The 26,735-nt window shown below is 48.1% G+C and overlaps 1 protein-coding gene across 1 annotated transcript in view; it reads right to left on the bottom strand.

Annotated features, from left to right (window-relative positions):
• Positions 1 to 24,254, bottom strand: part of LOC149350536 (uncharacterized) — a 197,311-nt gene extending 173,057 nt beyond the window's left edge. The window contains exon 1 of the mRNA XM_089579580.1: positions 23,933 to 24,254. Coding sequence (XP_089435706.1) covers positions 23,933 to 24,233 — 301 coding nt within the window. The 5' untranslated portion in view covers positions 24,234 to 24,254. The remainder of the gene's footprint in view (positions 1 to 23,932) is intronic.
• Positions 24,255 to 26,735: the final 2,481 nt, after the last annotated feature.

The raw sequence follows: 26,735 nt of genomic DNA, 5'->3' as shown, positions 1-26,735 counted from the left end.
ACTTTGATTTTATCTTTCATTTCTTCTTAATTTTTTTGCTCTTCCTTTCTGATGACACCTCCTCATTAGTATACAGACGTAAGGCAACGCATATAGAAGGTACACCTTTGTTCGCCTAGAAGCAACGCGGTTTTGTGTCCTGTGGGTTGCGTGCACACCTCGCATACCGGAAGTCATGGGATCAATTCCCCCCACCTTCGGAAAAAAAAATTCATTTTTCTTTGATACCAGATGACGACATCTGGGATCTTTGGGACTACTGCCGCTGGCCAAAGCCGACACCGGGTTTCGTCGCCGATGAGCCCTATAATGCTTACGTATTACAAAAAAAAAAAAAAAAAAGTCCATGCGGCATATACGTCAAAGATGGAAATACTGCCTAACGTAGGGACGTCGATATGCATGCCAACTGAGCCGACTGCGTTAACTTGCAGAAAGCACGAAGCCTCAATGACCGGCAACTGAAAAACTTCAGAGCTGTCAGCCCAAAGCATTCGAGAAAATCCCTTAATGTGAGAGGAAGAGAAAAGGCGGGGAGGAGGGAAGCCAGAAGGGGTGCGTATTCTCTTTCGAAAGGAAGCGTGCATGTAAAGGGGGAAATGGAGGAATGTGATGACAAGCAAGGACGTGAGGTAAGAACGTGCGTGCTCCAAACGGAGCTGCGCTGCAATGCGCATGGTTTCTATAGGGAAGTAATGGGTGCAGTTAACATCCACGAGGTCACCTTTTCGTTTTGGAAAGTTGCTTGGGGCCTAGCTTTGGGGTCTCGTTAGGATATGATGATCACGATTAGATTTTAATCTCGCCAAAGCAGCTTGGCCAGCGAGCTCATAGATGACGTTTGTGGTCTGAACAAGGTGGGGTCGAAGACACATTTTTTTTCCACCCATTTCTCACCAGTGAAGGCGAGAACCAAGCCAGGGGAAAACTTGCACCTGCTAGAAAACCAGTGGGCATTCGGAAGCACTGGGTATCGAACCTCGTACCTGCCACACGCAAAAAGGGCAGTATAGTTGACCTCAATGATAGTGTCCGCGAGAAAAAAAAATATTGCAGTGAAGTCCTTCTCAAAACAATAAGGCATCCACGGCGCGCGATGAGTTGATTCTGATCCCGTTTTTTTACGAAGCATTTTTACCAGTTACAAACGGGCCTCTCTTGACTGAGTGGCGTTTGGGTGGCTCGCCAATCGTGGCAACCAACAAGACTTTTGGCAATCGTGGCAACCAACAATCGTAGCAACCAACAAGAACTGCCAAGCCGCAGGCTTGGCAGTTCTGCAGTAGTACATCAGCGCACTTCGGCTCGTGTTTTCCGCGCCAACCACATCCCAACCACACCACCACAATTCTGTTTGTTTTTGGTTCTTTGCACTTTTATACGCACCGGCTGCAAGCGCGCCACTTCAGGCACGGAATTAAAAGTGTAGCGCAATCTGCGTTCCCATACAAAAAGCCCCTGACAATGAGTGCACTACCCAGCCCGCCCCCGCCTGCGTCAGCGCGCCCCAGAGCCGCGCACTTGCACGCGTTGCGAAAGGCGGCCTTACTGAAACAACGTTTCCTGTACGACTCAGCCGCGTGCGCTCCACAGAAAGGAACCGCGCGACCAAATCGAGCATTCATGCGCTCATAGCGGGCGTTCGTACTGATTCCCGACCGCGCGCACCGCCAAGGCGCGTTTGAAAAGCCTCAAGCCACTGTGTTCGCAATTTCGACGCGCGATCCCACTTGCGCAAACGCGGCGTGGGCGGCGGCAGGAGCAGCTCCGTGTCCGTCTACATTTTTTGACGCGGCTTATTCCCGGGACCAACGGTGACGTAACCGCATTTTTCTTGCCCTTCCACGTCGTATTCAAATATGGGCATTGAAAACGGCTCGAAAGGCACGCTTCGGTCTCGGCGAACGTGACCACGCGGAATGCAGTCGTGCTGCGGAAGCGGCCGATGCAGGTGCCGCGGAATCTGAAGAATCGGAGCGTGCCGTTCCTTATTAGCCACTACGCCACACAGTGCTGAGAGCTATACCGGGCGCAGCTTCTAAAAGTATGTACTACGTTGCGGCGCCCGTTGAATTGCAGCGGCGACATGTCACCGGGTGTCGAGCAGCGCCAATGTCGATCGAGCCGACCACATGCAGGAGGAAGTCGGCGCTGTGGTATTCGACTACCGAGCGCGAGGTCCCACCGCTTGATGCCGGCCGCGGCGTTTCCATGAGAACGGCCTTAACGGTTACTTAATTAAAACGTAGTCCATTTTTGTGAACGACACGAGTTTTTGAAATCTCTCAACGCTTGCCTTTCAACTTCTAGACAAAGGTATATAAATAAAATATAAGAAGCCGCATTGACCTTGTACACTTCACGGCATCATTCGAATTCGAACTGATACTCTCGTTTCAGTGCGGTGTTTCGATAGGGCAGGCACTTCCAATATACGGTGTTCAGTGCTGGATGCGCATCAACTCTTCAAAAGGTATTTAATAGGCGAAAGAGGCGCGAGACAAGACAAGCTATAGTTATACCATCCTCGCCTTTTCCTCGCCTCGTTTTCAACTTTTTTCAGTTTTTCATGAAGCCTTTCAAATGCAAAGCGCGCCAACTTACTAGCGTTAAAGCACGTCGAAAATCCGCTGTCGGAGGGGCTCAGTACTCACTGCCGGGCTCGCGCAGGAGACATGGGGCACTATAGCGCTCAGCAGTTAGGTGTCCAGCCACAAACAAGTCTTTCCTCTCTTCTGAACGCTGCCGCGGCTTGTTTTCGCCAGGTACAACGCTTGAGAGAGTGGAAAATAATGCTCAATAGAGTACCTACTCTTCCTATTCTGGACAGCATTTGCGACGCAGCATTAGACTGTCACACGAATTATTTCGGGCACCTCGCAGACAAATGTCTATAAAGGCACTGCTTCTGTTTGAAATTACAACGCAGTCAAAAGTATTGTTTCTGCTTCTGCAGAGTAACCATTGTGTAAGGTATGAAATGCTGTCCGTGCTTTCATGGAGGTGTGGCTTCGTCAGACGCTTTTCGGGCCCTTGGCTGTCGCTGTTAAGGCAGTGTCGTATGGGATTGTGTTAAAGAAAAATGTTAACTGATTTGAACAGAGAAGAAGGAAAAGGGAATCTTAATTGGGAGCCGTTTATCCGGAGTGTATGAAAGCGCAAAGGGAGGCTTACGACCGTCATATTTGAGTGTCGCAACGGTGGAGCAAACGCCGGCAGAATAATAGCAAGGCTAACCTTACCAGCAGCGCTCCAAATTTACTGACTTTAATAAGTGAGTCATTTCCAAAAAAGTTGGTTGGTTTATGGGGTTTAACGTCCGAAATCGACTGAAGCTATGAGGGACTCAAGCTATGAGGGACGCCGTAGTGAAGGGCTCCGGAAATTTAGACCACCTGGGGAAGTTCTTTAACGTGCACCGACATCGCACAGTACACGACCGTCTAGAGTTTCGCCTCAATTGAAATTCAACCGCCCGGCCGGGATCGAACCCGCGTCTTTCGGGCCAGCAGCCGAGCGCCGTAACCACTGAGCCACCGCGGTGGGTCTCCACGAAAAATTAGACCCTCACCCCCAGAGAGGACGAAATCTTGAATTAGGCTGAAAACACCCTGCACCACATTTTGTGGAAAAGGCCCCATTTATGCTATTTTGTTTTGTGTGCGTGTGTTTCAATATTCATTCGAGGTTCGAGATAAGAGACGAAACCCACGTACAAATCCATGCGACAAAGAGGCGAGCGCAACTGCCCCTCATGCGGAGGTTTTATGAGGCGTTCGCCGACTGACCCGCGCTATAAATCAGATCGGGGCGCAAAATCAAGTCAATCACGCTTTTCTCACCACCCTCCTTCCAACCCAAGAAATTATGCGAGCTCATTTTCTTTTCGCTTTCGATTTTTCTCTCCATCTTTTTCGTCCACGCGCAGTGGCTAGGAATGCAGTTCACGGACCTCGGCGACGACTACGCGATCTTTCTGGTTCGTGTGAAAAACAAACAACAAAACCATCCGTCATCAGCCCACCGTTTGCCAGACCCGAGCGCCAGCCCCAAGTCTTTGTCCTCGGTACAAACAGGGGGCGGGGGGGGGGGGGGGGGTGCGTAAGAGGAGCCACGCGCGGCGTTCGTTGCCGAGCCGAGTGTCGCTCGCGGCCGTGTCGGGTTTTGGCGGCAAGCGAGCGAGCGAGCCAGCGGCAGCGGGCTAGCTGCACTGTCAACAGGCCCTATTAAGCGCCCCCGGAGGAGGAGGAGGGAACGGGGGCCGCACCGTGACAGCGGCCCAAAGAAGCGGCGGCCACGCTCGTCAGACGGTAAGTGCCTCGCCGCCTATTAGGGCGCGCGCGCGCTCGAGCCTCGCCCTTCCTTATCACAAAGAGGGAAGAGGGGGGGTGGGGAGGCGTAAAAGCGGCCGGCCGATTCTCGTCGACCAGGTGTAAACCGCTCGGACGGTCACGCAGTCGACGCCTTTTTGCGTGCCAGATAAGGAGGGCGCCTCCGTTGGTAAAACACTTCCCCCTCACCCCTCGAATCTCCCTTACTTCGTTCTCTTTTTCATTCCTAAAATTTAAGAGGTTGAGAGTTCGTGCTTCTTTTCTTCTTGAGCTCCATTTGCGAGGAAATACGCAAATTGAAGCTTATCAGCCCCCTTGGTTCTCCCGACGCCGTCTTGCTAAATTGGGCAGGTTGAGGATAGGTTCTCTTTTATTTATGCCGTGTTCCAAGGCAACGTCACCGCACAATCCATTCCTTTTACCAGTTCTTTTTGCTACTTGACAAGGAGCGCCCTGCGGGCGACCTATTTTACGTAAAGGCGATGGCGTATAACCTCATTTCTTGGTACAATTTGTATCTTGCGCCGACTGCCTGGACGTGCCTTGACAAGGATCGTTTAGCGGACAGCAGATGTAGGATGATAGAGTTGCTCTTAGTTCCCTTCGACACTACTTGAAATTTTTCGACAGTGTCTTTGCAGGTGTCACAGAATCCGTATCAAACACGAAAATAAACCAAAACATTAACAGGCTACCAAGATGAGGCGAACCGCAAACCCTAAGCAAACCTATCGCAAGCAATCATGAGCTCACGCAGTTAATGATTCATGGTTAACAATTAATTCTTAACGCCTCGATGTAAATCCTAGCCTAGCATTAATTAAACCTAACCTAACCCTAACCAAACTTACGAAAAAGTGTCATAAAGTCACGTAATAGGTAAAGCCTTGGTGAGATCAGCTTTTGGCCGAGGTCACGAAAGAAAGCGGCGAGCTTTTCTCGGGGTTAAATCAGAATGGATGGACGTTCGACCAGTGAGCACATGTCCGGCGCTTCACCGTGACGATTGGGCGTGGTCTCGCGTCACTGTCCTTACATGCATTATAAAAACCTACATATCCATGAAGCTGTCCTTAGCGAGTGACTAGCAGACGACAGTGGGGAGCCTTTGCAGAGGTTTACAGAGTCATTTAAGGGAAAAGAATCATATGTATCAAAACATGAACTTCTAAACTGGTATCTCTGTCTAACCACCCCTATATTTTTGTACTCAGTTAATCTCATTCGGTTGAGTTTAAGTCCTACTCAATAGTCAGCTTGTTGTGGCGTACATGCCAAGGATAGTGACCTTTTTCGGTTAAGACCGAATTCCGAAAATTGAGTTCGGCGTATCTTTATCGAGCTTTTTTTTTTTTTGTTTAAACCGAAAAGTACAGCCCATAGATATAAGGCAACACACAGAGTTGAACGCGTAGCAGGTGTGTGAACGAAGCTCCCATGCACTTTTCACTGATTATTTATTACGGCCGGTGGGCTCCACGAATACCGTCCGCGTACTTGCTGAATTATTCAACGCGGATGTAAAAAGACCAACGATACAATGACCGGGCAGTGACCATGCGGAATAGAGGTCGTGAACGTCAAGTCACGGCCACTATATCGCAAAGATATTAAACAAAAATAACCTGGTAAAACTATATGAAAGTACTGTTAGTGTTTAGTTATAAGTGGCACACATAGCCTAACGTTTAAAAAACAATAAAACTCTGCACATATATTTATTATTATTTCTTTAAATTTCAGATCCTTTCAGGGCTTTCCATGAGCTACACACAATAATTCCGTAGCAAACCGCAGAACCATCCCATCGGCTCATGATGTTGCAATGTGCCCCTTGGAATTTCAGGTTGTTTTGCTGTGACGGACTGACGTCAGTGATCTTTCAGAATTCCTTCTGCCTCTCTGGCAGCCAAGACTGGCTTCAAGAACATACTGAGTGGCTTGTGCAATACAGTCAATATTGGATATTCTTTTGCAAGCAGGCGCGACAACTAGTGACATTTGTTCAGTTTCTATCATAAGTAGTATGCGCGCAGGATTATGCAGGGTGAGAGTGCACGTCTGCGTGACGCCATCAGCAACGACTGACGCCGCCACTGAAAATTTCACCAGGTTCTATACACGTCATCATCTCAGATCGAACACTACACGCCACGCGCATATCCGTCATAATTAAATGCTTTTCATCCGTGATAGCACGCCGCCTATGCGCAGCCCCGCGCAACTATATTGGAGTGATTCCTTCGCAGCACCACGAGGAAGGGCCGGGGGAGGGACGCTACACGGATGGGTTTGACGCCCGCGGAGGCACCCATCGACCCGGAACAAACCCGGAGCAAATGATAGCCGTTGCGTGAAAACCGCGCCGGGCTCCCGTATAGCCGTTCGAGAAGTCGAAATTGATGGCGTATAGATTCTCCGGCGGAAATCGAAGTGTTTACGCGCGCTGCGCCGGCCACGGCAGTCGCTATATACTTGCGCGTTACTTCTGGTGCCATCTGCGCCGCTTCCAGACTGCTCTCCATCTACCACGGGGTGCTGCTTGCTGTGCACTTTTTTGTTCTCTTCCACTGACGATAAACCAAGGCATTAAAAGAAAGTGAAATCACGTCATGTTTGACTTGTCTTCCTCGTCGAGTTACGTTTAATGCAGCCACTGAGAAGAGCTCCGCGGTGTGCAGGGACGCCTAACAGCATTTTACCGCCGTTCTTTCACTTCGCTTTGGTGCCCTTCCTATCAACCACTTATATTAGCGACGGAGGGCGACTGGTACCGGAGTGGACCCGGAATCGGAATTGAATTACGGCAAAGTATACACGCCTTTTGGCTTTTCATCCACGCTTCTTGTTTGTCTCGCAGCAGAGGTCTCATTTTGCTGTAGATAATTCCGCTAGCAGAGTTAGTTGGCTGCATAAAGTCCCTCCTCGACCGCTGCGGTCCCCTGCACAGTACGCCTTTGAAAGCGAAACCGGTACAGATCAAAACCTAGTTTCTGTCAAGCTTCCACTCTAGCGGAACAAAAACTAAGTTTCGCTTTCAAAGGCGTACTGGGCAGGGGACCGCAGTCTGTGTGTGTATATATATATATATATATAAGGAAAAAAACTTAAGTGTGCAAATTTTGGCGAACTGAATAAAAGAACCAAGAGCTTACTTAAAACTCCCAGTTCGCCGCTCTCACTTTCAACAGGTCTTGGACTGGCTGGTCTACAGAGCGCCAGCAAGAAGCGCTAAAAGACAATGAATGAAAAGAAGCGTGAAGGAAAAGGGTATCCTGCAACGCCGTGCATTAGAGAAAGCTCGAAGCTCGAACAGCCCTTCGCAGCTAAGACGACGTGTTGAATAGGCCTGGTTGCGTCACTGCAGACCTTGAGTCGGCTTCTTCAAACCAGTTGTTAAAAAAACTGCAGGGGACACTTAAGTTCCGCCATGGCTGGGCACGATACTTAAAAAAGTATCTTTTTTTTTAATTCGAGAGGTTTGCCATTAGGCATAATGAGAAAGGGTCACTTCTAAACATTTGTCACGCCGCTGATGACGCACAGAGGGAGTCAGAGCCGCTCCTGCTTGAATCCGGCGCACAGATACCTCCTCATCCCGAGTGAGACTCCGGGGGAGAGGGTACGAACACGGATGAATAGAGCGCGTGTTCGCTGATGCAAAGCCTGTTTCTCGGAAACATGGGACAGGAACGGATCTGGGGGAAGAGGGGAAGGTGGCGGGATGTCTGATGTGTCAAGGTGTGTCATTGTATCCACATGAATATTATGCGGATCGTGAGCATGGCCGCGAATCCAGTGCATACGCACAGGAGAGGGGCATTTTGTGCAAAGTTGGTGAATGGATTGTGTAATTTGGAATGGGCGCCGGACAGCCTTAAGCTACTTAAGGGCGGCAAGGGAGTCAGTGTAAATGTGAACAATATCGAAAGTGGGTATACGAGTGGAAGGGAATCAATTGCACTGTGCATCGCTTGAAGCTCCAAGGCAAGGGGCGTGCAAGTATCCGCGCTATATGTAGCGCGGGAGTTAAGATGTGGATGGGAGGGGCTGTAAACTGCGGTAACTCCCTGCAGTGCTGTGTGTGATGCGTCGGTGTATATTATGCACCCTGAAGGCAGATACACGGCTGATATTGGCGGCGGAGCAGAGGAGCGATTGTCTGTGAGTTGACAGTATGACCACGGAGGAAGAGTCTGTAAACGATGAAGCTGAAGCGACATCTTGCGTGCTCTGCTTGCCTATGCTGGTCGATGATTTCACCTAATGAATCAAGTTGAGCATACTCTTGCAGAATGGGTATGGGTGTGACACGAGGAAGATAAGTTATGGCGCGCATAGCCTCCCGATTGATTGATTCAAGGGAGTCCCACTATCGACGGGTGAGGCGATGAAATTGGGCCTGGTACACTATCCGCGGCTGGAGGATGGAGCGCACGAGCTGACGGGCAGTGTCAAAACGCGCTCCGCCAGAGCGCACAGATATGCGTCGAATCAGTCCGAGAGTAGCGTGAGCCGACTTACGGGTCGCATTTAACCACGGAGTCCCAGTCCCAGATGTACGAAGTAGAAGACCTAGAACACGCACACTTTCTTCTTGAGGTATTTGAGAATTATCTAACGTGAAGGTAAAAGGGGCTGCTTTCCGTGAGCCACATCTGTTTCCAATGCGAATGAAACATGATATATTACACGATAGGGTCAGACCCAAAGGGGGTAGTCGTGATGTTAAGGCATCCAGCGCTTGCTGGAGCGCCGACGCATCTCGATGACAGGACCACAAGGTTATGTCGTCGGCATACGCAAGGACGCGTACAGAAGGCATTTTCTCTAGGGCTCGGGCAAGAGGTATAAAAGTTACGTCAAATAATGTGGGGGCGAGGATGGTGCCCTGGGGCACACCGCGGTTGGAGTTAAAGTGACCAAAAGGCTTCCCATGGACACGTACACTGAAGGTTCTGTTTGTTAAAAATGAGTGAATTGAGGGAGAGGAGAAACCGATGCGGGAGACCGAGATCTTGAAGGGTGTCAAGAATTGAAGAGTGAAGGACGTTGTCATATGACTTTGTGATGTCAGTAGCGATCACCGTACGAACAATATGACTATAGGGAGAATGGTTAAGCACGTCCGCAGCCAAAACAGCTAGACCGCCTTCCGTATCTTCCGCACGGACAGCCGATACCCTCCAAAGAACTATATTTCCAATACAGATACTCGATACTTCGACACACCACTGAAATCGCCAATAATAATAAAGCTGGTAATATTATTACCTAAGTTAAGAAAATTCTGCGTAATTTCTGATTTTTTTTTTGTGCATTTGGTATAGCCTACTGTATAGAAAGGGTTAATCCGGCCTCGCGGATTTTTTTGAACTTCGCTGTGGGCGCTGCTGGTATCGTTAAATTTTTAGCATTGGAATGGAGCCATGGTGACGTTGAAGCGATCTCTTCCATTATCAGCCTAAAAAAACTACATTTTAAAGCTGAAGTTCTTCATGCGAACCAGTCTCAGCACTTCGCTACATGCGAATAAACTTGAAACTGCTTCTAAGACGCCGCGGTGCCTCAGTGGTTATGGTGCTCGGCTGCTGACCCGAAAGACGTGGGTTCGATCCCGGCCGCGGCGGTCGTATTTCGATGGAGGGAAAATGCTAGAGACCCGTGTACTGTGCGATGTCAGTGCACGATAAAGAACTCCGGGTGGTCGAAATTATCCGGAGCCCTTCACTGCGGCGTCTCTCATAGCCTGAGTCGCTTTGTGACTTTAATCTGCATAAACCATAAACCGACCTTGAAACTGCTTCTGATGCTCTACGTTTGTTACTGCAGCATTTAGCGGTAGCCTTTGCCATGTGCTGAAAGGTGCATGCAAGCTCCGTTCACCTTGAAAAGCCGAAAAGTTATTTCCCCAGCACTACTTTTAACAAAAGAGTGCGCTGGGAGGCTAGTTGGTGCGATATTGTTTACACATAACAACTGCGCAATGGAGGGAACAAAGAGAAGAAGATGCACACGAGCGCAGACTAACAACTGGTTTCTTGTGCCAGCACCTCCTTTCTTCTTCAACAACAAAGAGCATGCACACCAAACACACAATGACATCAAACGCGCAATCATCTCCTCAAGCCAAGAAAAACCAGTTCCTTAATGTGTACACGTGGATGGAAGCCTTACTTACGCATTTTTCAGCGTTAAATCTCGCTATCTGCAAGGACGCAAGAATTTCGCGCTCATTTCGTTCCCTCGCACCACCAGTAATTTTTGTTAGGCCGAAAAGCGGCGTGCATGCTTCGCCGTCAAGCCTGAAGGACTTGCAATGTTTCGGTAGATATTGCCCAAGTGCTGCACCCAAGGTGTTGGCACGCTCTAGTAATCGTTTTTGAATGCATCGGCCCCTCTGGCCCACAGACATCTTATCACAGCTGAGCGGAATCTCACAGATGACGCTCATTCTTCAAGACACAAACTTGTTCCTGTGGTTGAGGACACAGTCAAACTTCTTTTGTCTATCTTTCTTGGTTAATGAGCACAAACGGGACAGCTTGCAGGGCGCAGAAAAAAGAACCTCAACACCGAATTTTCTGGTAACCCTCTTAAGGCCGTACGGGACCATCACCCCAAACTTCCGCCTCTCGCATGTGTCCGCCCTTAGAGCCTTTGAATTCGGGCGTGGGGAGTCCAGCTAGGCCTCGGCGGCGACAACCTCAAGCGTGCGGTAAACCAGCAAACCGATGGCGACCGACTTGAGCAGCAAAACTAATTTGAACTTCATGCGAACACGATTTGGCAAGTGAAGACCTTAATAACAGAAGTCTTTCATATCTGCTTGCAACCAACGCAACTTGAAATTGGGTGACGGGGTGTTATTTCTACCATAACGATGAGCCTGTCGCTTCATATCTTCGGTCATTGAGTGGGCAGAAGCACGACATACATGTCGTGTATCTGGCAGATAATGAACGTAGAAAGAAAGACGACTGAACGGAACAACGGCATTGGCATGGTGTCTCTCCCTAATTCTTCCCTTAGTTCAGTGCGCTACCGCCTGAGCGAGAGCCGCTGACCCAAAGTCTGACCCACAACAGCCTCAAAATCTGCGGCACATATCCATTTTTGAGTATCGAGTGCCGTTAAGTACATGAAGCACTGAAAATGTATTTTCGATACCGATACTTTAATTCTTGTCAAGCGATACCTAATACAGATACACAAAATGTGTCGAAAGATAATATCGAAGATACTATTTATTTCCGCTTTATGGGCATAGCGCGATAGCGCTGGTGGGTTAATGCCCATATATGCGGAATTGGTCATTCTCTACATTCATGGACCCCTCGAAGTACTCGTACCACTCCTGGCGCAGTGGTGCAGAGGTAAAGCTATGCTCTACTGCTCTGCGAAGGCAGCTGTCCACCGGTGGGGCTTGTGCAAACCAGGTTGCTCTTCGCGAGCGACCTATCGCGACCAACCACCAATTGAACTGTCACCTGTCACGGCGGGCAGGCTGTGATGACGTCACAAGATCATGTGACCTATAGGTGCCCCCCCCCCCCCCCCCTGCCTTCTATAGGTTGCTTCTATGGGGATTTTTGGTAGATTTTTCTCTCACGGCCAACGACGCCGACGACGCCGCCGCCTTTTCTGAGACACGGCAGCCTTCACGATATGTGGTCAAAAAGGGGCTTGCATCTATCTCAGGTTTTAGAAAATGAAGAGGAGGAAAAAGGAACAAAAAACAAAATAAACTGAAGACTGTTTTGGAGACAGTACTTGAGTAAGAATCCTTCAAACTCGCTATTAATCTAACACTGCTCCATGCTTTTCTAAAATTGGGCAGCGTTTCGAAATCGAAGGCTGAACCCACACAGCCATGCGTGTGTGAGAATGTTTTTTTTTTTTTTAAAGGGCGCACTCGTCGCTGTATAGTCTATCGTTAACGACCATGCCTGGCCAGAACGGGAGGCAGGGTGTGAGCAGTGCGTTCATCAGTGCATGCGAAAGGCTTTCAGGATTAGCCTTCGTAAATGATGCAGCTGCTGCTCACTTCTCACTTATACGAGCCGCACGCACGAAACTCAGTTTAATATATATATATTTTTAAACTCGACAAGCAACATATTTGTATGCTGTATTCAATAGAGATACTTTACAAATTTACGAAGATTTAAAGTATTTTTTAAAGCAAAATAGCTCACAACCAACAATTTTCCGCACCCACAGACAACACAACAGCAAAACAGGAAATGTATCGAACACAGCATTGAAAAGTTTAACCGGAAGAGACTATGCCAGTCCAACGAATAAAAGGCAGGAAGCGAAGGGCAGTGGGGATGTACAATGCGGGTAGCAGCACATTCTAAACGCGAGGGGGGAGCAGTAATTCCACAATGCACCAGCATGTCTGTGTTATGATACGTAAAATATACACAGCACGACCAAACACATACTCCCTACCGATTTCATGTTTTACATTGTGTTGCATAGCATCAAGCTCCCAAAAATGGGGAATAATTGAGGGAATTGATTTTAGATGTAGCTTGCTGTTTGAGCTTCTCATCACGAACCGGCTTTGACGTTCCGCTCAAGTTGCGGTTCTCGAGACGGATAGTTAAATAGCGATCGCCAATTCCAAGTTATCTGCGAGGCTAAATCGCCTTCATCGCTCAACTTTGTTTTTCTGCCCGCTAATTCTTCATCAGAACGACGAAGGAATGTCCACCTTTAAGCACTTTTTCTGTTTTTCAGGCATAGTTTCTCCGAAAACGTAAGACTGCGTTCAGCTCCCTCCAGTATAAAAGGGAAAAACCAGTTTGCATTTAAAGGCGTATTTTTGGTCAACTTTCTACTGAAGTTGAAAATGACTTTTGGATGTTGTAAGCCCAGAGGAAAACTAGTCAGCAAGCAGAAAAAAAGTGCGGTTGTCACGCATAATTATGGAGCGACCGCTAAATGAATGGCCAGGCTTTTTTCTTTTTCACATTGGAGGGGCCTGTACGAACTGCTCCAGAAATGCATATTAAAGAGCCACTCTTACCGCCCTTCGATGTGGCACATAGTTTGTTCTTTCTTTCGCATTCCATGGAGGATGGAGGACTATATAGTTTTACCGCAGTTGCTGAGCGCGAGAGGTCGTCTCTTTAGGTTTTTTCTGTTCTTTACGTAAACCTTCTGGCAGGTATGGCAGCTATAGTCTACCCCGCGCTTGAATAAACATCGTGGAGTGTTCACGCAATGAGGGAAAGACCACGTCTTGTCCTTCGCTTGGTCCACGACTAGTTTATTATTTTTTAAAATGAATATCGGCAGCAACGGTTAACCTGCCTTGTATTCAAAGCTGTAGGAATTATTTGTTGAATTTAAATTTAGTAACACTAGTGAAATGTTTTGTGTCAGACAAGCAGAGATAGTTCTGAGGTGTTTGACGCGGGGTGAATTTTTAAAGTACTAATGAGATAAACTAAAATGAAAACGGGTGAGAAACAGCGCGCTGCGCCAACAGGGCTCAGTGATAACCTTGCAACTTGGAAAATAATATCGCAATAAGAAAAACGATGCAGTGAATCGCACAGCCGAAAAAGTTTGAGCGATGCGGAAAATGCAAGCCAGAATATCCTACTGCAGCAGGATTTTCAATGCGACATCGGCCAACCGGAAGTCGCGCCACACCTGATGAGTAGAACAGCAAGAAACGAGCTGCAGCCTGCATGCATGCCATTCAGAGTGTATGCCAAAAGAGTACAAAACCAGCCGAATGTACAGAAAAGAAAAGTGGACGGGATTGGGTATCAGATACCACTGTCCTTTACTCGAGCTGCATGCTAACACAAACCGGTCAGAAAAAAAAAAAGATCGCTTTTATCGACATGCTATTTAGCACTTTCATCAGCGAGCTCTTTAGCCCTTGAGTCAGGCCGCCAAGAAGTGCGTGCATTTTAAAAGTATCTTGTAATAAAGCACTTGAGGAAGCTCTATACGAAGCAACTGTTTTGAATGCGGGAGTCACTTTTAACGGGCTGCGGATGTAGTGATTAGAGGGCACGAAAAAAAGAAATCGAAAATTTGAAGAAAATTTTTTCTTTTGTTCTCCCCCCCCCCCTCCCCCTCGAGATGTGGAAAGTGGGCGAAAAAAAAAACGGGTATGGTCTAGTGGCTTTTGAAGAAGGCAGTGAAATATTACTCCAGTGAACATTAAAACAGCGACGGTCGGATACATAACTCGAAAAAGTGCGCCTTATTCACTATTATTTCTCAGCTACGAAATAATTCGAAGTTGAGCCATGCCATCATGCTTTCTTGTCAGTTAACACGGAGGGCCTAAATGACCGCGACACCAAGTTCCAGCCCTCTCTATTCTTGAACGTATTATGCTTTTTTGCTTTCCATTCGAACCGAGACGGAGCCCTGGCGCCATCAGAAAGGCTGCGCGTTTTTTTTTTTTTTTTTTGCATGACAACGGGGTTACGCATGATCAAAAATGCATAGACGGTGTTTTTATCAGCTGCTATTTCCTCACTACCGATTATACATGTATAAAACTTTGGATGCTAAAGAACGAAAACAGCTTGTCCTTTCTTGCCTCGGAAGCGCTAGTTATTTCTAATTTGTGGAAAATTTATAGCTGCTAACTGTCATCATGATATAGAAAAAAAAAAGTGAAATTACATCAGTTTACTCCCCTGCGCTGCAAACAAATAAGTCCAACGAATCTGGATAAACGCCTTTTTTGCTGCGGCTGCCACCACCACGTGCTGCCTGGCGTTGAACAACAAAAACTATCGCGGGAGTTCTGAATCTTTGGTACAACTCCATTGATTTCCTTCGGTCGTCAGTGCTAGTCAGTGCGAGATCAGGGCCCGCTTGCACGAAGCAAATAAGACAGTCTAGTTCCCAGTTTAGCCTTATGCGTGCTCCCTGTATTGGTTTTGAGGAAAGCAATGGCGCATAACTGGCTCACATTGCAAGTGAACACCAGAACCACGCAGGTAGAGAAAAAAAAAAACCCAAACGCCAGCTAGCATCTTAAGATTTTAGTCGGAATTCATGTTTCTTTTTTTCTCAAGGCGCACTTCAGGCGTCCACCGACAAAATGAGCCAAAAAGAGAGTTTAGACGGCGCATAAGTCTAGTCTGAGAACTAGACTGTCTTATAGTATACTTCGTGTAGGCGCGCCCAGAAAGCATGTTATAAGCGAGATTCTGCCGTGCCTAAGAAAAGAACGCCTTCAGTATCAGTGTCCTCGTGTACCATCCCAAAGCACTCTTTGTGAGCCCAGTGTTTTCAAATTACAGTTTAAAATAATCCCATTGAGTGGCACGGTGTTCGCTACAGGCAGAAAACAGATGGCACTGGTGGTGTCCAGAATGTCCAGAAAAGTTGGGCATGTTGAGCAGACACCACGTCGGAGTTCTTTAAGCACATGATTATACATTGCACCTTGTTACAGAACCGTCAGCTTAGTGACGTCAGAATACAGCAAGTCAAGTGCGAGGGCACAGTGAACCAGCGTTTTGACATTGGGTCACCTGGCTGCGAACGCCTATATGCAGCTTCTAAGTTTCTCGTGTTGACTTTAACTATATCGCCAACACTGTCTCAATGTGAAACTCGCTAATAGCCATTTAAATCTACGCAGATACTCTCTCCAGTTTTGCAATAATCATTGTCCACTGTAGTGCGCGGGAACGGCCTTTAATGTAGCTACGAAAAAGTTAATAACGCTCTCCTCGTGCAGGTCGCTTCGTAGCAGTTGGCCAATAGACGCAGTAACTCACAGCGCAGAGCAGACATTTCTTCTTTCGTTTCTCTCACTACCTTGTCATATTAAACGCCGAGTGGCCCGCCTAGCAAGTGCCTTGATGGTGAAACGAATGCAAGCCTTCGAAGACCGAACGCCGCAAGTTAGTATCGATTCTAAGCAACAAAACTGCCCCACTGATGTATGTCATTTGTGGCAACTTCGCCTCAAGCGGGTTGTGACACTCTGGTGCAGTCAATTCAACAAACGTTTCTTTAAAGCCTGACGGTCGGCTTGTCTGTAAGCTTTTTTTTTTATCCTTGGTGCGGTCAACATACAGCAGACTCCCGGATCTCCCTTCATTGGATTGGCTGCTGCAGCCTGAAAAAAAAAACTAACCAGGAGGGACCCTTGAAATGGAAACACCGTCGAGTACGGACTCAGAAGATGACCCTAAAATCCAGCGGCCACTTATCGAAAGCATTTCTGTGTTATTGCGCATGCGCATACATTACCTCACCGTGGCTGTGAGTGGAGAGGAAAGCGCACCGATACCACACGCCAGCAAACGGCAGTTTTTGGGAAACCAATTGAAGCCGCAGTTAACAATGGTTATATCTGAGCAAGAATTCATAAAAAAAAAAAGTTTTGCCGGTGTCAAACTCTGGGCATCATCGCCATCACTACGGAGTGCGCAGTAGAAGCAGGTGGCTGGATGGTTAGACAGGATAACGGCAAGCTATCTCAGGAGACGAAAGATCTGTTCAAGAAACGCCAAAACATGAAAGCTTCTAACCCCACAGACAGAATAGAACTGGTATACATATAAAACTGATGAGTAAGCACAAAGTAACCGACATAAGGAAGTTTAATATGGAGAGAATCGAGCATGCTCTAAAAAAAAATGGAGGCAGTCAAAAAGCGGTCAAGAGGAAGCTAGGAAACTAGGCATAAGCTTATTCTTGTTTGGAGTATTTTCCCAGTGTTTCCGATATTTCTAAAAAAAAAAAAAAAAACCTGGTTTCTTTAATCTTTCTTTTTTTCTTCCCGGCACTCAAAATCCCCCGAAATGCTGCATCTCTTCACAGAGGGTATAGCTCACGGACCACCATGAAGACGTGATTATGATTTGGAGGCTCACAACCACGTGCACATATTTCCAATACAGAGAACAATCGGCTGCCGTACGGATTGAGACGGCTTAGCAAATGTTCTTGCGATCTGCGGCTGAACACGCAGAAGCCGTACTATGAGCGGGCATGATGACTCCACGCTGTCCGCAGAGGCGGAAATAATGCGGGCTGCATGAGAAGTGGCGTCATCTGCGCCGAGGGTCAACACGTGCAAGGGATGTCACGACGCGGACGGTGGATGACGGATTACATAAGCGGTCTTGTTACACATTCATTGGGCCGCGAAAAGATGGTAGGAATTTAAGTGCTTGGAATAACCGGCGAGTTACGTAACCGCGGCAATCAAAAAGGAACACAAAAAGGCGAACAGTAATCCGATATAGATTGTTAGACTACTGTTTTGAGGTTGCAGCCGTGCCGCTCTCACCAAAAAAGATAGTTTTATAATCACGAGCAACGAAAATGTGGAAGACGGCTTGCGGCGTCACCGTCGAAATTCTGCTTCTTCTGAGTTATGCTTGCGCGGCCGGCCGCTCGTGGTCGGGACGATTTAATTGCTGGTTGCAAAAGGACTAATGCAGCTGCATTCGAAAACAAAACGCAGCAGCTTCTATTGGATTTTCCTGCAACAGAAAGAGCTCGCGGCTGCAGCATCAATTCGAGCTTTGTGCCTCGCCGGTGCTTTCCCCACCGGCATTCATAGGACTTCAGGTGTTTCGATAGTCTACTGTGCTTTGCGAAATCCCGAAGTTCTCCATTCGTGCCATGCCGTGCGCTGCCCACGGCGCTCGACAGAAGGCACTTCCGTACAGCGAATTACCAGCGAATTATCCGTTACTGAGCTCCTAACATAACTGCAAAGCAACGCTTAAGCGTAACACGGTTCCGTTGATTTCGCGTACATCGCGTGAGCAGCGAGCACCAGGAGGGAATGCGTGGGGCACGTAACTTCAGTTTCCGGATCAGTATCCCGGAGATCGTTTAGGCGTAATAAAGGCAACGTGGGCGTACCAGTGGCAGACTATGTCAAAAAAAAAAAAAAGAGAAAGAATGGTTAGAGAAATCCACAGTGGCGGAAAAACACCGAAGCGACGTGAAAAGGTAATCGTTAAAGCCCTGTTCGCTGTATAGCCCAAAACTCATAGCCATTCATAAGTTGAAAGGAGGGCGAATTTGAAGAAGCTGCTCTCGGCTTAACAAATTTTCGTGATTTTTGCGCTATGAATTCACTTATTCGCTCCAAACTGGCCGACATGAGCCACAAAGCACTTTTATTTATCATGTTGTTCGTGCCGCTGTTACAAATAATTTACGAGATGCAGCCAATGCGCTTGCACGTTGCAAATCGTCACTGCTGGCTGTGCGAAAACGTAGTTTTGAATCGCCGCAGCTGCTCGAAGGTTACGCTACCTTCCTTCTTTACAAAGCCATCTTTTCGGTTAAATTTGCATATCTGATATTTCTGAAATAAAAGCTACTCATGTCGACTCCCAAACTTACACAGGAGTTTACGATATTTAAAATCGCGCATCGTTGGGCGCAGCAAGGGTGCCTACATTGAGAGCGTCTTTGCGAAAAGCGCAGTGTTGTCCGATGCTTCCGTCTGTTGTTTCGGTTGCAGCGGCGGTTAACTCTGGTTCACCAAGTGCGGAACAGAGCAATACTTCATGAGAATGACGCAGCTGCAACCATTCGGCGCGGAGAAGTCAAATGGTCCAACGAAAATGAGGACCTCAGCTGACATTCTGTCCGCTAATATACTGTTTCTTCTGGCGCAAAACAAAAGAAAACCTGGAAAAAAGAAAAAAAAATCAAAGGCAACACAGTTTCCAAGGGTCAGTTCACCTCTAAAGTATGAGAGTTTGTGCTGCCAGTCTCCCTTCGAAAATCACTACAGCTCAACGGAAGAGCTTAGCTCGTCCAAACAAATGAATCTAGCGTCACAGACAAAGGAATTCCATCCAAATCGACCTTATTCCTAGTTCGGGGGCAAAATCCTGTTCCACACACGGGCCCTGATACTTTACTACCTTGGTACTATCTTGATACTCCGTTTTGGTACGCCGAAGGGGCACATATAAGTACTTTGAAGGGAACGCGACGTTACGTTCGCGCGCGCGAGAGAAAAATAAAGCTACTGTTGCAAAGTTGCTCTCGAAAGGTGGTAGAAGGGGCTGGCTGGAGACCGCATAACAGACATCAGTGGGCGTGGCTGTACTCAATTTGCGTGTCAAAGAAACTCCCACATAAGTCGCTACATTGCTGCCTTGTCAATACGGCCATGAACCTATCGGAAGCACAGTTCCATGTGCCCGCAAATGGTGCACGTGTTGGTGACTCAGCTCTTTCACGCAAGAGTAAGCAAACAGTCTCCTCATCGAAATGAAAAAAAGAAAGCTGTCGGCCATTAATTTTGAGCAGGCTGAACTGCCGAAATCCAATTATACTTCTCACTGTCGCCAGCTGAGCATTATCTCTGCCGTTTTCAAGATAATGACCGCCCGGTACAACTATGAGTAAGTCAGGGGGTAACCGCTGCCCCTGACAAACACCTCTTTTTTTTTTATTTAGCGTGCACAGCAGAACACAGCGGGGTTCAAGAGAGAAATAATAATTAAAGCCCAAAAGAAACAAAAAAACATATGAAAGTAAAAACAGTACGAAAGAACTACATCGAGCGAAAAGAACGCAGCGCTTTTCGTAATGTGAGCCGCAAGGCTTCAACAGTGTGGTTCCGAATGGATGTCGCGAGCGTAAGGAAAGAGAACGCTCAGCTGCAGCAGATAATTGGGTTAGGGCGCTGAATGATGCGTGTGCCTCGCAGACAGAATTGATAAGTATGACGAGGAGAGTCTGGTGCTAACTTACGGCTGAAAAATGGAGAAGGATAGTCAGGGCGCTGTTGGTGTGAGTTCCGCAGAAGAATTCACGGTTTCAGAGTTGCTGAACTCAGCTTTACTCCAGATCCTGTTCAGCTCAGTAACGTTGCTCAACGCAAGGGCCCCCCAGACACGCCCGTGACGCTACAATATCCCTGAAAGTAAGCCGAAGATGAGCGCTGAGCCTTTTCAAGCGTCGGCTACATCTCAATGAGAGCGCCACATTTCACTGGCAGCCCGCGCATGTCCGGTTAATGGATAGCGCGGCACAAGGAGTGGAGGCACCTAGCAGCCGCCCAGTGTGAGTCAATCAGCATGCCAGAAATAGGAGGGGGGGGGGGGTTAATGTTGCCCCGTAGAAGCCGGAACCTATAGCCGGGTGCCGGAAGTAGTCCTGTCCGTAACACTCACATTCTGTTGACGGAACGTAAGCCGTACACAGCGGAAGGGCGACAACACGTACGCACAAAGGGGAAGGAGATCGATGGAAACTTCCGGACACTGCGTTTCGCAGCTACGCGGCAACACATTGCCAAACCTTCTTACTGCAGCAATGCGAATGAGAAATAGACCTCCCGCTGCAAACGCAGCCTGAGATGGAACAAGGGACGGCATAAATGTGGGCTTGTTTCTGCGTGCGAAACAGATAAGAGTATTATTGCCGAAGCACTTATCGCGAACGCTTTTGGGAAGTAGCAGTGATGTTTTTTCCGTGCACTTTGCAGTCCGTTAAGCATCTAGTGTCGGGGCAATATAGCATCAAGTACTGATGTTATTTGCAGCAATGGGCGCAATAAGTTAGTTGATCAGCTTATATGAGACCTTAGTAGTTCAGCTTAATAATTCAAAAGTTCAACAGGTAGGATTTAGCGCAGACTTGAGAGCAAAGCGGCTTTCATTTGGAGAGCACACTAAATTCTGAATTAAACCGACTTACGTTCACTTCACAATTGCGCAAACATTTGCGGATCTGCGTCGGCTCCATCTGTTTTCACTATAAACGGGCCTAAAATCAACTTAAGAAGCAAACACAGCTCAGCTGGGGATGTAATGAATATATATGTGCCTATTTATCGATTAATTCTTAATCCAAAATGATCTCTTTGACCGAATGATCAGTTACTTCACGGAACGTGCGCTCTCCTTTCTTGAAAACGAAGGAACGTCTAACAATTAAACGCGTAATTATTATTATAAATCGCCTCTGTTCAAGGCCGAAATTAATGACTTGCGTAATTGAAGAGCGATGTAGCACAAAGTAGATTATTACATATATCATTGTAATTATAATAATCAAATTATTTTAGTGGTACTATATGACTCGCATCCGTCGGCTGAAGACACAGAAAGGCCCCCTGTAATAAATGAACTGAACACACCAGTTACCGCGTTTTACAACTACTGACTAGTGTTTAGCTAGACTGCTTCGCCAGTGTTGTTCCTTCCGATCTCATTTCGCGTAAGGACAGGGAGTAATGAAAGGGAAATAAATATCAATTGTAAATTTCTGGATGTCAATTATGAGACCAGCGACCACCTGGTGAACAGTTCTCGCTAAATGCGCTCCGTGTCGTTGGTATTGAGGACAGACGTTCAGTCCAAGAGCTGAGACAAGAAGCAACGGCGGATTAATGCGTCGTACTTCACCGTTGCTACACTGATTCAACACTCTTCGGTAAAAAGTGGTCACCCGGTCGATCGCACGCCTTTTCATTTCCCGAATATGCCACCGACAGCAAGTCAAGTTTAAAGAAACCAGACGAAAAGACAACGCGCTGCAGCAGTAACCACATATGTCACGCACGCGTCGCCTTACCTGTTGATCTACAGTGCAGCCCAAATGCGTAGATTTAACGAGTTATAACCGGGCGAGACTTCGAATGTTGTTGCAGAAGTGGAACATGCCATAAGACGGTAAGCACTGTACGGAATGCGGTCGAGGTTAGGAGGTAGCATCACGCTTGCCGCATAGTTGCTATATCTGCGGCCCAAAAATGCTAGATCCAAGACCCTCGGTGTTGGTGATACGACGGGAATCTGTATACAAGACTGTGGGCTTCCAAAAAGACGGATGACAGAGATCTGCTGTCCAATGACTGTAGGCTCCTGCAATAAGAAATCTCGTCGTTACCTCCCTAAAACCTAATGTGCCCAGACTATTTAGCTATTTAAACACTGTAATTCACTTCGCTACAATTTTGGCCCTATACAAGACGGCAAAACTAAAAAAAAAGAAAGGAACCGAGAATAGTATACAAAAAGTGACGACAAATTCTGGTCCCACAGAACGCACGCTTGGTCGTCATATCGCGGAGATTGCCCGTCTGCTGGACATATCTAAATCCTTGCTTTCTGTCAAAGAGTTAGATGGGCCCATGCAAAGCCAAGCGCAGTGCACTGCTGGTCGGATAGCATACCATATTTCCAACGGCGCTGGTTACGAGTTTACGATGACATAAGCAACAAGTAACCTACACCTACTGGAGTTATGACGCAACCGGCTCGCGCAAAACGCTTCTCACGGCCTATTTAAACACAATACCTCGGTGGCGTGACAGCAGTACGCCAAAAATGAGTACGCGTTCCCGTCATTCTTCCCCCATAAGACGTCTCCTCAGCGGCGAAAGCAGAAAAAGCTTTTCCGGTACGAAGTTCACTTCGTTCTTACAACAATCTGGATGCTCTTAAAGCGAAGCTCTTTGAACTCTCGCGTAATATAAAGCTGACACTAGGCTGGATACCTTTCTTGCTTATTTAAAAGCGGTGACGCATCAGCACACATGATGCAGCATACGTGTGAAAGAGTCCAAAATTATGGTACACCATATAATTTGGCCGCAGAAAACAAACCAAACAAGTTTTTCATCCTTGTCAACGATAAGAGGGCAATACAGAACAATAAATTATAAGGGCATGCTTAACGCAAACCAATTTGCCTTTCACACTCAGAACAAAGCAAAAGTTTTACTGAAAACCTAGCTTCTTGCTGAGGATGAAAGTGAAAGACGTAGTTTGCTATTTGCGTTGTCTATCATTTCACGCTCTTGAATTTCAAAATGCCAGTTTGCTATTGTCTTAAAGCAGCATAGGGGCACGATGGTTTTACATTTGTCATCAGGATACTGCGGTGTCAATCGGTAAAAGTGGCATAAGTTGGTACTACAAACGAACGGACTTGCTCAAGACGAACTGTCGGGCTAGATAGTTGTAGTACATGCTTCAATTCCTCACAGCGTTCACAAAAGACACGGGCGCAAAGAAACACACCACAAAGCGCTATGTGGCGTGAAAACGGACAACGGACGTTGTCAATTTTCAGTTTTCGGAAATGCGCTATAAATTTGGACAACAAATTCTTAATCTAATTTCAGTTTGTGCCAAGACATTTCAAAGGCGAACATGCGCGAATCATACTATGCGTCCATAAAAACGTTCGGAACGGACGAACAGAGCGATTAAAAGCGAGGATCCGCAGATATGCTTGATATATCTGACTCGTGCTATTAACGGCAATGTCTGAAATTAATTTTTGACGAAAAAGGACACCAAGCCAGCGCTTTCTCTTCCGAACGGCGCACAAGCATTCGGCGTCATACATGGCTCCAGTCGACTCATCAAATAACGCGCGTGAGTGCTCGGCTGCCTTAGTGCCGCTGACAAGGCGGGAGAGGGGAGGCACCCTCGTGGTGTGGTGACCACCACCACCGGCGGCGGCGGCGCAGGAGCGCGCGCGCGGTGGGCGGGCACCTGTTGTGGGCGCGCGAGGAGCACGTGTCGGAGGAGCGGCCCGGCAGCAGGCAGCCACCGCCGAGCGGCTGCGTGCTGCGCGCGGCTCCACCGGCGGCTGCTCACCTTTGGGCAGCGCCAGCTGGGCGTCGGCGTGCGGCAGGCTGGGCGTCCCGAGCGCGGGCAGCGGCGACGGGGCCGTCTTGGCGTCGTGCGCTGAGGCGCGCGGAGACGCGACCAGGCCGGGTGGCGACGGCTGCGTGCGGCCCGGACACGACAGGTTGAGCGGCTGGTCGTTGCGGGCGTCGTCGCGTATTCCCAGGATGTGCGCGATCGAGTGCGGCGTGGGGCTCTTGGGCGGCTGGGCGTACACGTGCGGGTGCCAGCTGTGCAGCGGGTACGGGGAGGCCGCCGCGCCGCTCTCCATTGCTGCTGCCGCCTGCGGCCCGCGCGCTGCTGCGGCTCTGGCCTCTGCGGCGGCGCCGGCGACGACGGCGGCACGCGCGGGGCGGGCCGCGCATGCGCCGTGCTCTCCCTCCTCCCGCCTTCCCTCTTCCTGCAATGATGGTGGATAATGGAGAACCGGCCGCACGCACGCACGCCGGCGCCAGTTAGGAAGCGACAAAGTGCTTGGTCGGGATTTGCTGCTCCCTGTATTCCGTCGATAAAGCGAGCCCCCTCCGCCCGCGCGGCCGCCGAGGAAACGCGCGGGAATCGAGCCGCAGTAATTAGCTCGCTGCGGGAAGCGCTCTCGCCAGGTTCACTGCGCGCCCGATAAGCCGGCCGCCGCGTCCTTCATCCGCGCGACCATTAGGCGCTGCCCAATTGCCGGCAGCAGCAAAGCGGCCCCGTAATGAATGTCGCCTCCTTGGCCGCCACGCGCACAAATTGATTGCGCGCGCGGCACCTGCCCGTCGCTGGCCCACGGAGACGCGGCCGTCAACGCATTCCGGAAAAAGGCGTTTAGAGCCGGTCGCTTACCCGCAGTACACAGAACGCTGACTGTGAAGCACTCATTGCGGGCCAACCGGATGGAGAAGGAACCCCGACTGCAACTTTCTCCTTTTATTTGCCGCCTGTAGTTTAACGGAACATTTAGACATTGTTTAAATATAAATTATTTTCCAACGGTGTTGTCGTCTTTGACATCAGTTATTGGGGGTCATTACATTTTCTGTAGCTATGCGGATCAAAAAGTGCGCGTATTGACCACCAGAAAAAGCAAATAAGTGCAATCGGGGAATTACGGAGGCATGTTCGGGCTACTGGCAGAGTAACTTCTCTATCAAAAGTATTATAGCAGCCAGCATCAGAGGGCGTGCCAGCAAATGTTCTGCGATATTGGAAATTCGAGGAGAAAACTGTGAAGTGTGCTCGGGTAAGTCATCTGAGAAAGTGTTTAAGATGCCGAAAATGCTTTCAGGATTTTATAGTTAAAACTGGATCTGATGAAACCCTATTTTACGTAGCTCCCGATCTAACGAATAAATTTCGATTCGCCGCCAAGTACCTATATATGGTTCACTACTCTCAATAACCTGAAATAACGAAACGAGCGACCACTAAAACCCGATTTTAAGAAAGTTTTGCCGGTAAGAAACGAGTAAAAAAAAAAAGTGAATTCTAACTTATTTCGCCAACGATGTCTCGCAGATTTCTGGCAGCGTGCCAGCAGTAACATCTAGACGCCCAAGTCACGGCCCTGGTTTCGTTTTGACGGGGCTGCAAGCTGCGCCGCTGCACGGAACAACGGACGCGGCAGGCGGCGGCGCTTCCCACGTTGGCTTCGAAACCGTTTCACCCGATGGCGCTTTCATGCACAAGCGATTCGGGCCGCCTTCGCGGACTTGTCATACGTGCAGGCGCGGGTACCGGCAAATACGATGCCGCGGTAGCTTTTAGGTGCCGCTACATTATATTTTAGATTTCAAAGGGTGGAAAAATGTCGTCCTCGATTTAACGAAATAATTCATGGCTGCTCTTCGCTTCGTTAAATCGAGTTTAACTGTATTCTCCGGTGTAGCCCTCTTATACTTTGACTTCTCGTTCCTAGCTTCGAGCCATTAAAGGCGAGCCATCAAAGGCGAGCCATTAAAGGCGAGCCATTAAAGGCGAAAGCCTTTAATGGCTCATACTGTCGTTCACTAACAAAGCATGTCACACGCGTTTAACTCGAGAACTAAAAAAATAGAAGAAAAACAATGATTGCTCCAGATAGAGGAGGAAAAAATGAACCTAGAAGCCAAGTTTAATGACTGTAGATTAATTAGTTAATTAATTATATGAAAAAATGTTGAAATTGCGTCGAAATAGCGCGGACGTCGATATAGCCACAGGAACGGTGTTACGTCACATCCACCGGAAGTCGTCACGACATAGTGAAAATTATCACAGAATGGTCGCAAAAACGTCGAATTTGTGGCAAATTAGATGGAAAAATGTGTAATTAAGCGTTATGTTAGCGTTATATTTTTTGAACCACTTTTATTAGCCGCATTGCCTAAGTTGTACTGTACTTATTAGCTTATGTTTCTGATTTCTTTGAGCCAGTCTGGACTGTATAACTCCCCCTCCCCCTTTTCATAAGTAATGCACTTGGAGACCATTTTGTGGTATGCAGACTAAATAACAAAATTAATTTAATAAATTCGATGAAACAGGTTGCTGCTGCGCCACCGGCAGCGCTGTTTGAAAGTAAGGACTGCCAGTTTGTCACGTCACCACGAGTAGGCCGAAAGGATGGAGCTGGGGTTATTAAAATGATTTTGTTTAGGGTGTAACGGGAGGCACGGAGACTGTACTCACTCCATATTGATGTCCAAACACCTGGTCCTTGTACGGGCCATTGAAAAGTGACTCTTGGGTTTCCCGTGCGCCGCCACTGTGCAAGCATCACAACTACCGGAGGGCATTCAGTAGATTTTCACGT

This window comes from Amblyomma mixtum, chromosome 3, assembly GCF_055824585.1.
Source record: "Amblyomma mixtum isolate Tamu chromosome 3, ASM5582458v1, whole genome shotgun sequence".
NCBI lineage: Eukaryota > Metazoa > Arthropoda > Arachnida > Ixodida > Ixodidae > Amblyomma > Amblyomma mixtum.
Note: the sequence above shows the minus strand (reverse complement) of the source record. Positions and strands in the feature narration are given on the sequence as shown.